General features: G+C 37.3%; 1 protein-coding gene across 1 annotated transcript in view; it reads left to right on the top strand.

Moving 5' to 3' along the window:
* Nucleotides 1–16333, top strand: part of LOC144665205 (2-oxoglutarate dehydrogenase complex component E1-like) — a 40914-nt gene extending 24581 nt beyond the window's left edge. Inside the window, exons 17-27 of the mRNA XM_078526391.1 lie at nucleotides 1275–1402; nucleotides 2137–2222; nucleotides 3372–3464; nucleotides 3578–3649; nucleotides 4400–4450; nucleotides 4665–4739; nucleotides 6243–6315; nucleotides 6403–6512; nucleotides 7486–7539; nucleotides 8688–8842; nucleotides 15739–16333. Coding sequence (XP_078382517.1) covers nucleotides 1275–1402; nucleotides 2137–2222; nucleotides 3372–3464; nucleotides 3578–3649; nucleotides 4400–4450; nucleotides 4665–4739; nucleotides 6243–6315; nucleotides 6403–6512; nucleotides 7486–7539; nucleotides 8688–8842; nucleotides 15739–15835 — 994 coding nt within the window. The 3' untranslated portion in view covers nucleotides 15836–16333. The remainder of the gene's footprint in view (nucleotides 1–1274; nucleotides 1403–2136; nucleotides 2223–3371; nucleotides 3465–3577; nucleotides 3650–4399; nucleotides 4451–4664; nucleotides 4740–6242; nucleotides 6316–6402; nucleotides 6513–7485; nucleotides 7540–8687; nucleotides 8843–15738) is intronic.
* The last annotated feature ends 372 nt before the right edge of the window (nucleotides 16334–16705 follow it).

Genomic DNA, 16705 nt, shown 5'->3' on the forward strand with positions numbered 1-16705 from the left:
TAATAGGTCATACATACTTCAATTTTAAAGTTTTTATAGCACTTGTAATTAATTTTAAGATTCTTTTTCCTATTGTGATCATTCGTATAATTAATTCATGTATTTTTTTTATTGTATTCCATTTGTGACTGAAAAGCCCCTTTGGGGAGTTACAAATAAAGTATGTATGTATGTATTCACAGTACTGTATTATCATAAGAATGCATAATGGTGTTAAAGTTTGTGCTGAGATAAGTTTAATTTGCACTGTACTTTAAACTGAAGTGCTGAAAAATTCAGTTAACTATCAGTTATTAACCTGGAAAAATTGAATATTCAATCAACCCCAATAACTCAAATCCGCACTGGCTAACTTAAACTATTTTTAGTTCGTATAGTGTGATCGTCCGGGTGAGAGTAGTTCTGAGAAGAACTGTTGTTGGTGACTAACAAGTCACCAACAACAGTTCTTCTCAGAACTACTCTCACCCGGACGATCACACTATACGAACTACTGATACTCCTGGGTTCAAACCATTTACTTTATTCAACTATTTTTGTTTCCCTTCAGAGCTCCCGTTACCGGGTCTCTACTGTAGTGAGTTTTGGGACAAAAAATTTCAAAATTTCATAGTTAATGGCATATCGGTGTAAAGAACTAGGTTTTTACTAAGTTGCAAGTTACAACTAGCCAGAATATTGGGTCTCGACTTGTACTTGTAGCCGAGTATGTAGGGTATTTTTCGTTAGACTCTACAGGGTTTGATAGCCAAAAGTTTAGCGTGCGTAGTTTAGTGTCTGGGCCTATAGCCTAATAAATACGGACAGTGCTTGCCGTTTTAATAGGTTTAAAGAACGTTGCTAAAAAATTTTGAACGGAAATGACTTGCCGTTTAACGAAAAGGTCTTGCCGAGGGAACGGATGCTAAAATTTTCGAACGGTTGAAGTTTGTCATTTAGCGGATAGAAAACTTTTCTGAACGGTTTCGTTAAACGCTTGAACAGTCTTACTTTACCATTAAACTCTTTGGCATATGCTTAAAACGGTTTTCATGAAGCATTTAAACAGATAAAAAACGGAGAACGAACGGTTTGTTCCGTTTGACATTTGAGGCTTAGTGTACGTTTTTCCGTGTGAGGTCACAACTCTGTGTCTTGTCTAAAATCTTGGAAGCCTGTGGAAGAATTGAGAAGGATTGAGAGAAAACCATGGGCCAGTCAGTTTTTAGAGACTGTTATATCAAGTGGTACTTGGTCTCCTGAGTAAAAAATATTTTTTTATTATTATTTTGTAGTCATCGTCATCACATTCTTCATCACCAAGACAAAGATAAAGTGACATACTGTCCATTGAATGACCTCAGTGCTGATCAAGCCATCTACACTGTCTGCAATAGCTCCCTGTCAGAGTATGCCGTGTTAGGTATGTTCCTGAAGCCTGGTTAAAAGCTTTTTAGTGCTTAGCTTTGGTTTCTGTAGTATAAGGTGATATGATTAAAAAGTGATATTTATAATAATGAAAAATTCAACTGGGTGTATCGCCACTCCTTTGGGATAGGTTCCTTGTCCCCCTCCTCCCGCCAGCATAAGGCAACTTTATCCTCCCTCTGAGTAGAAGGCTTGGCCAATGAAGGTTACCACCCCGCCCCTTGCCTCCCCCACATAAGGGGACAAAATGTTACTACCCCCTCTGGATAGGAGGATGCTTGTTGCAGGTCCCACCCCCTACTATCTCGCCCCTCACCCCTGAATTGGCCGGGTTGGCCCAGAAATTCACTAAATATTTGTGCAATGTACAAGTTGAGACAGGCCCCAAGAGAGCAACTGTTTTTCATGTATTTTGTGTATCCATTAGAGATTATTAATGCAAGTCAATTGGCTATAAATTTCATATTGAAGACATAAAAAGATCTGCTTTGTGAGCAGAATTTCATGAGGAATGATGATTTCACTCAGAATTATTTTACAACAAAGAAAGCTACCAATGTATTGGAGATATTTTGTTATTTTCTATCAAGGTCAAAAAAGTTCTTTAGAACAATAAGTGGACTATCTCAAGTGGTCTTCATGCCACCGACTCTGAGTCAATTTTTGTCTTTTTTGGATTTATCTTTTCAGTTGTCTTAAAATGTTTATGATATTTATGCATTTTTTCAGGTTTTGAGTTGGGCTTTAGTATGACCAATCCATTTGCACTTGTCTGTTGGGAGGCTCAGTTTGGAGACTTCAACAATACTGCGCAGGTATTTTGATCGATATGATCTAATAATTATTCAAAGATCATCGTCGTGTTAAAGCTTCAAAAGTTGAAGAATATTAAAACATATTACAATGTTGGTTGGAAGACACATTTGCTTGTAATGAAAATATGATAATCGTGGTTTAGTCATTTACCGGTAGATCCGTAAAAGGTACTTCTTTGCTAACATTTAGTTGCATAGTGAGTATTTGGCAAATCTTAAAAAACACACAAAACTTGGCCATGACACAGTCCCTTAAATAAGAATGTGGGAGAAGACACAGGTGCTTAGTGGTCAGTGTGATTGATGCACATGGGATCTAGCAGCCCAGATTCAAGCAAACACCCACAGTGTTGATCTGTGGTCCACGAATGCAACTTAAGGTATCACGGAAGGAAAATTGGCCTTTTCATTCCAAGTCAAATTGTGTGCAAACCATCAATGGTAACCCCAATAAAGTAGATATTTTATGAAAGCTTATTGAATAAAGATTGTAATTTTTGATTTTGGTTACATCATATAGACCATAATAAGCAACGTCAGCATTTTGTTTGCAATTATGATGTTGTGCAACTTTAGGTTTATTTAAGAACACATTTACATGAGAGCCAAAACTTTTATGTGGAATTTGTTCTTCATATATATTGGTCTAAAAAACGGTGTCTCAGATTTTTCCTTTCTTGCTCCATTAATTTTTTATGAATTTTTTATCCTAAAGAAGCCCTAAAAGCGCCATTTTAAAGTTTAAAAATTCATAAAAAATTAATGGAGCAAGAAAAGAAAAATCTGAGACACCGTTTTTTAGACCAATATATATAGATCAAATTCCTCATAAAAATTTTGGCTCTCATGTAAATGGGTTCTTAAATAAACCTTAATTTGCACAACACCATAATTGCAAACAAAATGCTGACGTTGCTTATTATGGTCTATATGATCAAAACAAAATCCAGAATTGCAATCTTTATTCAATAAGCTTTCAGAAAATATATACTTTATTGGGGTTACCATTGATGGTTTGCACACAATTTGACTTGGAACGAAAACGCCAATTTTCCTTCCGTGATACCTTAAGGTTTTTAGCTTGATAATTAATTTTTTTTTCCATTTAGCAACCTCATGACTATTGTTTTGTTTGAATTTCCCCCGCAGTGTATTATTGACCAGTTCATTAGCAGTGGCCAAGACAAGTGGGTCAGACAGAGTGGTCTCACTTTGATGTTACCACATGGATATGAAGGAATGGTAAGTGCTTGGTTCCTTTTCTCGACAGACTACTGTTTGTACTTGAGAATTATACAAGTGATGTTGGAGTATAAGATTTGAACTTAGCAAAATTAAACAAAATTTTTTTTTAGGGACCTGAACATTCCAGCGCCAGACCAGAGAGGTTTCTACAGATGAGCAATGATAGCCCTGATGTTTTTCCAGTAAGTTGTTTTCGTTGTTGTTGTTGTTGTGGTGGTTGTTTTGTTTTAGTTTTTTATTCTTATACAAAAATTAATATGTTATGCATGCAAACTGCAGTTTTTACTTGAGACCAGTATTTCAAATTTCTTAAGACAAACCTCAAAAAAGGATACTGTATTTGTTCATTCATCCTTCCATTCCTCCCCTCCCTTTATCCACTTGTTTGGTTATAATATCAGGGATCGTATGGGTCCTGGAAAACCTGGAAAGTCCTTAAATTTTATTGTGGCACTTTCCAGGGCTGGAAAGTCCTGGAAAAAGTCTACCGGTCCTGGAAAGTTCTGGAAATCTGTAACACCAGAATTCTCAGAACTAACATTATTATAAGATTATAAGAAGTGTATGGCAGACAGTAAGGCGAAATAATATACGGCCAGTTGTGAGTTACCCTTTGCCTCTGTTTCAAAACGAGTCTATGTGTGAAACCATTCATATAAAAATGAGTTTCACCTACAGGTCCATTTTCATGCAAATCAGGCTCATTTTCATATGAATGGTTTCGCACGTAGACTCGTTTTGAAACAGAGGCAAAGGGTAACTTGGAAATGGCCTATTGAGATATTGAAACGTGATATTGAAACGTGAATTATGGAGTCCTGGAAAATCGATCTGAGTCCTTGGAAAGTCCTGGAAAAGTACTGGAAAATTGTTTGTATAAAAGGGTATAAACCCTGTAATATACTTCAACTTAATTTTACATTTTCCAACAGACAGTTGATGAGCTCTTTGAAGTGAACCAGCTGTATTCTACCAATTGGCAGGTGAGTTCATAAAATTACCTTAAGCAATGTTAGGTAGATGTAATGTCGGTTACTGCACTTTTGTCTGATATCCAAGTTCACATGCTTTTTTTTTGTTTGTTTGATTGTTTTTTTTGCTAGACATCTGAACTGATTGTGTTTTCATGTATTTCTTAGCTTGTTTGTAATTTTAGCCGAATAGTCTAACATGGCAAAATGTTTACCACTTTCCCAGGTTGTTAACTGCAGCACACCTGCAAACGTCTTCCACATATTCCGTCGTCAAATTGCAATGAACTTCCGCAAGCCTGTAAGTTTGTTGACCGTCATTTACATGTATTTAATTTTCTAGCCTTGCACATTTATTGAAACTTCTACTTGAAGTTTTTGAAGACAAAAAGCCATTGGAGCAACTCGATCATTTTCAGTTGGTTGAGGCATAGGGTGATTTCAGAACGGTTGACAGTAGAGCCTATGCATTTGGGGCAGGGAGCAGCTCTATGCTGGAGGACTCCACTAGAGGACCAGTAGAATTATAAGCTTATGATTGAAAATTGCTACACTACTGATACATTTTTGAGGTGTCTAGGGAGAGAGGTTTTAAAGGCTGCTGTTGTTGTTGTTGTTGTCAGAGATTCAACGCCTCCCGATTTGATACGTTGCCTCCTGCTCTCCTGATTTCTATCAGATCCTCCAGATTAATCATGAAATTCTGAAAACGAAGAAAAAATTGCTAATCTGTAGTACTTTTTGGCGATCTGAGTGTAAAATGTCTGTAAAAAGTATTAAGACCTTATAGAATAACTCAGAAATGATACCAAAATGCCAGAAATGGCACTTGAGAGAACCTAACTTCAGGGTTGGAAACTATCCGGGCGAGTGACCTTCAAATTGCACTCGCCCAGATCAATTTTCACTCGCCCAGTGAAAAATAAAAATTTAGGCCCCCTCCCCCTACGAATAATAAAATATACAACTTCAATTTTTAATCACGTTTTGATACTCACTGTGCCACTTTGGTGGTCGATCGCAAAACAGACTGCAATCTATTTCTTCAATGAAAAATTGCCAAATATAGACTTTACTCCACAATAAAAACACGAGCACACTTACTTCAAAAGTTGAAACGCAGTTTTATTTGATACGTATTTCCAAATTCTTGTTGTTTGCAAGCGAAATTGTACAGGAAAAGAGGCGAGAAATGGCCATCTTGCTGCGTTTCGCGGCTCAGTGGATGAGTCAGTGAATTTTTGACCAGAGGTATTAGTTTGTACAAGTACGTCCGTCATGTAACATGCCCCAAACGGAAGCCATTTTTGTCTGTTTACGAACTCGAACACAGCTTTGTTTGAGATTTCAAAATGTTGGTAAGCTATCGGCTTGTGGACAGTGTAGATTATTTTAAAGTGGGAAGTAAAAGTTTCGCTTATTCTGAATAATATAATTATATTCTGGGCTTAAATATTCTGGATATGACAATCGTACTCGCCAAACCGGGTGAGTGATCCGTGATTTGTACTCGCCCGACAGTTTTCTCACTCGCCTGGGCGAGCGCTTATTTCCAACCCTGTAACTTTCCAAAATTTCCCGGTTGAACATGCTCCCAGACCCCTTAAAAGGCTCGCACTTTCAGCCTTCCTATTTTCCTTCACAAAGGGTTGGAATCTCTGTATTGTTGTTGTTGTTTTTATTTTAATACCGGCATACGTAACATCCATGTCCTGAAATTAGCTTCAGATGCACTATAAACCCTTTTGAGATTCTCATCAGGTTCTATTTCATATAATAAAATTGTATGTATGTTTTTATTTAGCTCATCCTTTTCACACCTAAAAGCCTTCTTCGACTGGAAGCTGCCAGGTCTCATCTTGATGAAATGACGGAAGGTATAAAAAATTCTGTTCTCACACACTTATCTTTAGCCTTTATCTAAATTTGTGATACAAATGGTAATGACTGTTTCAAATACACAGGTACATCATTTAGGCGAGTGATTCCTGATGCTGGTCCTGCATCAAATAATCCAGAAAAAGTTCGCAAACTCCTTCTTTGTACTGGCAAAGTGTACTATGAACTGGCAAAGGTGAGAGCTCTGAACAAAAATAGTATTCACTTTTCAGGCTCCTCCCCCCTACCTATTTCTCCCCATATCTTTCTCTCTTCTTAGTACTTCTTATTTTGCCTTTTCGTTTCCCCATTGCTCTTTCTTCTCCCCTCGTCCACTTCCCTTCTGTTCCTTCCTCTTCTCCACCCCTTCCTTGCCCTCTTCCACCGTGTCCTTCTCCTCCCCTTCCTTAGTTCTAGTCCCCTTTCGCCACCCATACTCCTCCCATCTCTCTTCCTTTCCCTTCTTATACCACCTCCATCTCCTCATCATCCACTCCTTTACCGCTATCTTTTTCATTCTCTTCCTATCTTCTTCACCATGCCTTTTCTATTTCTCTCCCCTCCTCCTCTAGCTCCTTATCTCATTCTCCCTCCTTTCCTCCATCCCATCCTTGTTCTCTTCTACCATGCCTTTTTCCTCCTCTGTCTTTTCTTGGTCCTCTTACTCCTACCATTCCACCTCTCATGAATTTCTACTCCCCTGTGTCTTCTTTTCACCTACCTCTCCTACAGCCTTTTCTTGTTTTCTACCACCATGCCTTCCTTCCTCTTCTCTCTCTGCCTCCTCCTTCACTTCCTGCTTCTCCTTTATCTTGCCTTCCCATACCTCCTCTCTTCCCCTTCATCCTCCTCTCCTTCACCCCTTGCTTCTTCTCTTACACCATGCCTTTTTTCCTCTTCATCTTCCTCCTCTCGTTCCTCTTCCCACTCCTTTTGCTCCTCCCCTTCCACTATACAGTACCTTCCTCCTCCTCTTCCTCGTTCTCTTCTGCTTTCTTCTCCCGTTCTCCTCCTACCCTCCCTTCCATCCTTCACCCTGTGTCTTCTTCCAACACTCCTGGCGGGAAAAATCTCTCCTGATTTGTGCAACATTTTATGTTATTGGTATTCGTGGATCTTGGGATGCATTTGAATAGGTTTTGATTGCCAAGTTTGTTTTTCGTCTGCAGGAACGTAACAAGAGAGGACTTGAGGAAGATATCGCTATCAGTCGTGTCGAGCAGGTAACTCAGTATAATCTAGCCTTGCTTTAAACATATGGCATTCAAATTGGAAAACGTTTAGCAAGTGAATAGTTTTTCTTAATTTTTTGACCAACGTTAAAAAAATGGGCACTGTACTTGATGTCTGGTAGATGGCCGGAATTGCACATGGATAACAGTTGTTTCTCGTGATACATTAGAAGAAACTGGTTGTTGGGGATGTCATTTTTTTCTTTTGCTTTCACCTCCTCCCAAGTAAAAGTTGCAAGACCAGTAGTACCACAGTTGGGATGGCTGGGCAAAATGGGGTAATAAGCAAATCACATAGAAAATAAACAAACGAGCAATCAATCCCTTGACAATGGTGGCGAGCAGTGAACATGGTATCGCTCAAGGATTCAGTTATATCTTTAGACTGCAAACTTACTTTGCACTCATTATAATCTCAACTGTTTACATGGAGTGAGTACATGGTTTCAAATTGAACTGCTACCTTCATGAGGGTGTTATGCACCCAAATGTTTGCTAACCCTTGAGAGAATAGCTGTCATTTATTTTGCAGGAAAACTGGTCGTGAATTTCATTGTATTGGTGTTTGAGGTAGTGGTAGTTGGGAAAAGGAAACTATTTTCTGCTGCTTAAAGCCATTTACTTTATACAGCACTTAACTTTCGTTTCAGAATTAGTCAACTATAAAATGTGTTGCAGACTGATTTGCTGTACCGTACTTAGTTCTTCACTGCTCCTTACAATAACACAAAAACTCTGAAGTTCAAAACCCAACTAATGATTGTGTTTTTTGCTGCTTTTAATCATAATTTAAACCCATTATAGTGAGCTTCTGGTTTCCCGAGAAGTCCGAAAAACGCAACTGTTGACTGAGCAGAGTTTGCTTGCTTTTGAAAGGCGCAGTAAAATGACCTGAACATAAGCTTTACTACTCATCAAATTCTTCAAAATGCATTGTATAAAAAGCACTGACTACAACTTACTGTGCTCTGGTGCTTCTTTGAGGGGTGCTTATTTTTTTTTAAATTAAGTAATAGATTGTAAGGTGTGTCATCAAGGGAATACAAGCGGTATGGACGGTTAATTCTGTTGTCGGTTGCAGCTTGAGTTTGATGTGAACATGGTAATCCCAGCTCTAACGGTTTGTGTTTTTATTTCAGATAAGCCCATTCCCACTTGACTTGATAAAGGCTGAGTACCAAAAGTACGATAATGCAGAGATTGTCTGGGCGCAGGAAGAGCCCATGAACATGGGATACTGGACTTATGTTCAGCCACGTCTTGTTACCTCTGTTGGAAAGAATGTTAAGATCAGGTAATGACATATTTTTGGATTTGATTAGTGTAACTGCCTTTTTACATAAAATTTTCCAGATACTTACAGGTAAGTGTTTTCTGTGATGTCCAAAAAAATATTTAAAAAATGATGTTACAAAAAAAGAAAGTGGCTGGCAGAGGTGTTGTTGCGAAAATGTAGTGTTGCGCTCTTTCAAAATGGCAAAATTAATAAAGCACTTTAACTGGGTCCACTCAGACAATTTTTGTCTGAGTGGACCCAGTTAAAGTGCTTTATTAATTTTGCACTGCAAAATGTGATTGACTTTCAGAAGAGAGAATTTTAATTTAATTCCAAGTTTAAATGCTGTATTGCACGGAGCCCTTACTGTTAAGCCCTGGCTAAACGATCAAACATTTTCGACCAACATGGTGTTTGTCGCACACAAGATGGGGTGGCTAAACGAGCAAATTTCGTTTTATCAAACATTGAACAAAGTGAGCCCACATATCGCTTTGTGCGTTTTACCGCTACGATTATGCAGCGACGTCATATAGATTCGGTTTCTGATTGGTTGCTTTTTCCCGCTTGGGCCTCCTTTGTTTGCAGAGGTGGCTAAATTATCAAAAATTTGCTCGTGAAGCGAAATGTTGGATGAATTTGTTTGATCTTGATTAAACATGGGAAACCATTTAAAATGCGATGTTCAGAGAGGCGGTTTAACAGTCAAACATGCTCTTCCAACATGATGTTCAGTGTTCTCCCTGGGTATTTTTCCCAGATTGATTCACAGGAAAATCGTTGCCGCCTGGCGTAAAATTGTATTTTGACACAACGTTTCCTTACTGTTTAAGATCTGGAGCTGGGAATTCCTATTAATAAAAGACTTTTTTTTATTTTATAATTTTTTTTTTACCTTTAATATCATTATAAAAGTGATTTACCCTTGAATCAATATGTTTAAGCCTGTGAGTGTGATGCATTCGCTTCCTTGAACAGCAGCTACCTCTATAGTCTCCCTCGCAGCCGTTTTGAGTGTCGTCACGCAACATTCAAAAAACGGCTGCGAGGGAGACTACTACCTCTATTAAGAGCTATATTCGGAGAGTTTGGAGAACTGAAAGACATTCGGAAATAATCGAATTTTTTTTATTTCGCCAAAACATTGCTTTAGGTGAACTTATTCGAGGAAAAATAGTTTTAAGTTTCAGCGTTTTATTTTACGGGCGAAATTTCAAAAGTTTGAAGTGTTTGAAATTTGAATGCAAATGGCCGTTTTCGCCGCTTTGAAGAATCAAATTTTCACACTTCTTTGTGAAAACATCGGAGGCGTTAAAACTATCCTATTAAAACGAAACTTGGCACAAATATTATATTACCCTTACACTTTAAAGTCGTGTAATAATTTTTTCAAATTGTTATTTGTAGCTTTTGAACTGGGCGTATTAATTCAGTCGCCATTTGTGTTTCACCGACGAAGGACAAAATAAGGCCAACTTTGACTACTGTAAATGGCCACTGGTATATATCATTTGGTCAAAATATTTACATGTTTAGAAACCTTTGTTATTGGTCTTTACACCAGGAAAGTTTCAGCTCTGGGAATCTAATATTTCTCCGTCAGTAAAATAAAATGTCATGGCATATTAGCGAGTTGGATTTTATGCAAATTACAAGGTTAAAATGCATTTCGGCAATGAAATCACTAACAAGAATAAACCATTCACCGCTACTTATCCTTGTTTATGCTGCTGAGCATTTGCTGACGATATCACTTCAACTTCCAGTGTCCCGTTGAGTCCTTTGACGAAATATATCAAGTGATGATGAACTTGTATGAGCTAAACCAACGGCCACCACTTGTCAATAAACTCGACAACAGGAAATTTGATATATCCACGAATTGACATCTGTGCGGCGCTGATTTCCCGGTTTTCATCGCTCCCTTAAGACGTATTTTGAAAACATGGTAAACTATGCACTCCAAACTGCAAACTTATCAGTTTTTTATCGATACATTGACAACTTCCAGGAGAATTATTTGTTTAGGAATGAGTGAGCGGAGAAATGGGACTGACCTTTGGATTGACCCCCACGCCGTCACGTTACTTCCTTCTGTCACGCGCGGAATTAAAAATGCGGTAAAAATTGAAAAAGCGACATATCACATACACAATACTTCTTTTAAAAAGATCATAACATTACACTTTTCTAGATTGCGAAAAAATAGGATAGCCTATTTATTAGGATTTTCACCGTTAAACAATTACAGTGTGTTTTAAATACATCTGAAAGTAAAAAGAATATAAACTTAAATCAATGTTGTGATTATCTTCTGTACCTCACTTAGCTTCACTTCGACTCACTTCTGCTTTCGAAGAAGTATTTACTACCTTCATTGGTCGTGTTGAGTCGGAAAAGACATAACATTAATGTCTGATGCTTCAAATATATATTTCCAGTCTTACTGTCCTATTTCCCGTTTCACATTTGGCCAGATATTTTTTTTCATTCGCATTTGTCAGCAATGTTCAGAGCCCTACAAGGTGCGAAAACATTAAGGAATTTATTTCTTGATTAGTCTCCCTCGCAGCCGTTTTTAGTGTCGTCACGCAGACTATTTCTTGATATGCCTCTATCAGGTTACAAACTCTTACTCCAGGTCTAAACCGTTAATCTAACGTCCATTTTTGTGATGCAACACGTAAATATGATAGCCCTGTCCGCGCCAGCAGGGGTAAATAGGCATGGTGTGTAGTTTTTCGCCCTAAATTTTTTATCTGTATATGAAATTATTTTATTACAGATAAATGATATGGGCATGTCGTTCTTCGCCCTAAATTTTTTATATGTATATAAAACTATTTTACGACAGGGCGCTTATTTTTTTTTTTTGAAAAACGACCAAATGTTCAAAACAAAACTTTAATAAATATTAAAATAACTACCAATAACAGAAACTATATGACAGTAATAAATTGTTTAAAATAATTGTTCATTTTAGCAGTAAATATATACGGTACGGTACGGAACGGTAGATGTTCACACTAGCTATGCAACGCTTTCGAGTGATATACCTGATTGAAAAAACGTTGACCCGTAAAAAGCTCAAACTATGAACGATAAGACCGAATGAGATTATGGGTAGACAGCATTGGTAAGCTTAGTAGTATTCCATTTATTTATAATCAAGGTAATATTTTCAATTTTTCTATAAAAGCATGATTTATGCAACCTGTCGTATGGTTATGTTCATTCTGTCACAGAAGACGATTACTTTTTCCGATTTCCCAGTAAACATTTGGGTCGCATCGTTTATCGTTAAGGCTTTTCACGGGTCAACGTTTCTTCAATCAGGTGTATACATACACCTTATTCGATGGTTTAACATATAATACGCGCGGATATTTTGCGAGTTGCGTAGTATTTTTCCGAGCCCCGTAGGGGCGAGGAAAAATACGAGCAATGAGCAAAATGTCAGCTCGTATTATATGTTAAACCATCGAATAAGGGATTTATTATTGCACAAATTTTTCCACTTTGTTTGGGCCAGTATTCCGTAAATTTGTCCGCACGTATTTTTGCCCTGTTCTACTGTGTAATAACGTGGCATATTTTGCGCGTTCTTTTGTCCTAATATGGTAAAATGGCGCAATAGTGGAATAATAATATGGAATATCTCACGAGTCACTTGTATTTTCTCGGTATACAAACGAGCCTTTAGCAAGTGACAAGTGGGATACCACGTGACAAGCGGGATATTCCAAAGAATACCACGAGAAAGTGTTGTGTAACTATTTTATACCATGCCATAGAAAATACGCTTACTAAATTTCATCGGGAATAGCAGCGCACGATGGGAAGGTTGAGTTGAATACCGTCGAATATACAATGGCTTTCCTGAATTCAGATTGGCTGTATTTTCTATGGCATGGTATAAATGATTTTATCTTTTCAATGTCGATGACTTCAGTAGGGCAGTTATCCACAATATTGACGCTTATAAAAATGAGGGCGCTTATAAGAATGGGGGTGCTTATTAGAACGGGGGCGCTTATAGAAATGAGGGCTCTTATCAGAATAGGGTCGCTTATTAGAATGGGGGCGCTTATTGGAATAGGGACACTTGAAAAAATGAGAGCGCTTATTAGAATGGGGTCGCTTATGTAGAAGGCTCCCTAGTTTTCCCCCGACAGGAAAACTAAATTTCCAACATAGTGTTTGATTTTGTTGGGCTATTTCCTGTGGCTATTTTGGAGTTTGCCCCCGCAGACAAAAAAAGCTAGGTACGGCCCTGTAAGAAACGTTGCAAAATGCTCTCTTTTTTATCGTAAATTTTCAAAATACGAACAGGTCGAAAAAGTTATAGGCCCGGGCCTAGGGGCCTATTATTTGTTTAGCATGTTTTGAATAAAAAATCGAACGCGCGGGTTTCTTTTTCCCACCTTGTAGGGCTCTGAACATTGCTGACAAATGCGAATGAAAAAAAAATCTGGCCAAATGTGAAACGGGAAATAGGACAGTAAGACTGGAAATATATATTTGAAGCAACAGACATTAATTTTATGTATTTTCCGACTCAACACGACCTATGAAGGTAATAAATACTTCTTCGAAAGCAGAAGTGAGTCAAAGTGAAGCTAAGTGAGATACAGAAGATAGTCACAACATTGATTTAAGTTTATATTTATTTCACTTTCTGGTGTATGTAAAAAACATTGTAATTGTTTAACAGTGAAAATCCTAATAAATAGGCTATCCTATTTTTTCGCAATCTAGAAAAGTGTAATGTTATGATCTTTTTATAAGAAGTATTGTGTATGTAATATGTCGCTTTTTCAATTTTTACATTTTTAATTCCGCGCGTGACGGAAGGAAGTAACGTGACGGCGCGGGGGTCAATCCAAAGGTCAGTCCCATTTCTCCGCTCACTCATTCCTAAACAAATAATTCTCCTGGAAGTCGTCAATGTATCGATAAAAAACTGATAAGTTTGCAGTTTGGAGTGCATAGTTTACCATGTTTTCAAAATACGTCTAAAGGGAGCGATGAAAACCGGGAAATCAGCGCCGCACAGATGTCAATTCGTGGATATATCAAATTTCCTGTTGTCGAGTTTATTGACAAGTGGTGGCCGTTGGTTTAGCTCATACACGTTCATCATTACTTGATATATTTCGTCAAAGGACTCAACGGGACACTGGAAGTTGAAGTGATATCGTCAGCAAATGCTCAGCAGCATAAACAAGGATAAGTAGCGGTGAATGGTTTATTCTTGTTAGTGATTTCATTGCCGAAATGCATTTTAACCTTGTAATTTGCATAAAATCCAACTCGCTAATATGCCATGACATTTTATTTTACTGACGGAGAAATATTGGATTTCCAGAGCTGAAACTTTCCTGGTGTAAAGACCAATAACAAAGGTTTCTAAACATGTAAATATTTTGACCAAATGATATATACCAGTGGCCATTTACAGTAGTCAAAGTTGGCCTTATTTTGTCCTTTGTCGGTGAGACACAAATGGCGACTGAATTAATACGCCCAGTTCAAAAGCTACAAATAACAATTTGAAAAAATTATTACACGACTTTAAAGTGTAAGGGTAATATAATATTTGTGCCAAGTTTCGTTTTAATAGGATAGTTTTAACGCCTCCGATGTTTTCACAAAGAAGTGTGAAAATTTGATTCTTCAAAGCGGCGAAAACAGCCATTTGCATCCAAATTTCAAACACTTCAAACTTTTGAAATTTCGCCTGTAAAATAAAACGCTGAAACTTAAAACTATTTTTCCTCGAATAAGTTCACCTAAAGCAATGTTTTGGCGAAATGAAAAAAAATTCGATTATTTCCGAATGTCTTTCAGTTCTCCAAACTCTCCGAATATAGCTCTTAAGGTGATTCCACGGTATTGCATTGCGCATCCTTTCTGCGCATACGTTTTCGCCTCATTTAGCGCGCGCACGAGCGCGCGCGCACACAGAACACTACGAGATTCCCTTCAGGCTAAGCTCGGTAAGGAAATAAATGGTCGTTTTCTCTTGAACGAGCACGGTGACCCGCATTTTTTAATGCATTAATTTAAATGTCAAACTGTTGTCTACAATATATCGCGATTTAAAAAAAAGTTTAAAATTCTACATTGAGATATTTTAATTTTAATGCCGTAAAAACACGTTTTTAGGTAGTGCCGTTAACGTGCGCACGGAGCAAAATCTTAAATTTCTTTCATTATCTTAATTCCTGTGCAATAAGAATAGTTTTTAATATAAGATAAAAGTCCTTTTTGTTGAACTAGACTAGTTCTTTAATGCGAAATGATTTTTTTTTTCTGGAAACAATAGCGATCCCCATTTGGATTACTAGGGCTCCTAATATATATCTCGCGGGTCGTATATTTACTAAAATGCCCATCCATTTTACACAAAAACTAGTGCGGTGACCCCCATTTTTTATTTCATTTTTTTAATGCTCATAACATAATTGTAACCTGGACCAAGTTTCAGAAAATTTTTAATACTCCTTCTATTTCAGTGGAATCACCTTAAATTGCCACAGTAACACAACAGCACTTCAAGTTGTTGTACATGTAATACTAAACGAAATTCTCGCGTTTTTGGAAAGAACGGTGAAGTCAGCCGACTTGGGTTGCTCAAAACAGAATCTAAAAGCTTTTCATAAATTGAAAGCAAAATTAGTTAATTTTTAACTCTGTGAAAGAGACAGAAAGTGATAGTAACGTGGGGGAACAAGTTTTGCAATTTCGAGCAAATCAGGTTTTGATATTTGAAAACCACAGTCCAAATACCGCCTGGCGTTCCCCAAATCCTAGGGAGAACACTGATGTTGGACGAAAGTGTCTGATTGTTTAGCCGGGGCTTTAGTAGGAACTTCTCATTTTCCCTTTTTCTTTTTTGTCTTTCTTTGCAGCTATGCTGGTCGTGCTCCATCTGCATCAACTGCAACTGGCAACAAGCATCATCACAATTCCGAACAGGAAGACCTCATAAACCAAGCTCTGGAATAGATGCTTGTGTTAGCTGAACCTATTATTTGAATTATTCACAGTAAAACGGAAAACTTGCAGAGGTGTTATCAAGACACAAGAGTTAACCCAATTTCATTTGAGCATTTTTTTTTTTTCTTTAATATTTAACTGTATGATACCGGTAATACTATAATTTGGTTTTTTTTTTTTTTCTACAAACTAGATCAAGAACTTAAGGATGGTTTTTCAAGCAAGATATAATACATAATAGTGAATTTTATTGGAAGAATGTAAGAATAATTTTTAAGACCAGCAACAAGGTTGTTGGTCTTCGAACTATATAAGCTGGTGAAGTGTTATCCCACTATTTTAATTTACTCCAAAAAAAATGAAACAATCAATTGGTCTGTATTACACCATCACCTGGGTGGTGAATGAAAATCAAAATTAATCTGCAGATTAGGAAAATAGTGTTTTTTATTTTCTTGAAATGATATCTGTAAAGTGCACTAAATTAATAAAAGAATTCTTTGGTAACTTTTTTTTCTTGATCATGTTGGGCTTTTTAATTTCTACTCAGCATTAAATGCATCCCAACGCATTTGTTCACATGGCATCCAACTTACGTCAACCAATACATCTTCACAGTTAACTCTCAAAGTTAAGAACATTTCCGTAGTTGTAAAATTCAGTCGTTGAACAAAGCATGGCTCTTATTAGTCTCATAAAGCCAAACTCAAACGCACCACATCAACCCCATCACAAATAAGCAAAAATAAATTATAATTAACCAATAAGATCCTAAAGCAAACTTGTAAAAGATGGCAAGGTTATTGCGGTTTTCAGTGATATGCCAACTCTGAAATTTAAAATCTAACAAAAGATTGCGTTTTTTGCTGCTGTCAATCA

The sequence above is a fragment of the Oculina patagonica genome, chromosome 9, assembly GCF_052425735.1.
Source record: "Oculina patagonica isolate OP01 chromosome 9, crgOcupat, whole genome shotgun sequence".
Taxonomy (NCBI): Eukaryota; Metazoa; Cnidaria; class Anthozoa; order Scleractinia; family Oculinidae; genus Oculina; species Oculina patagonica.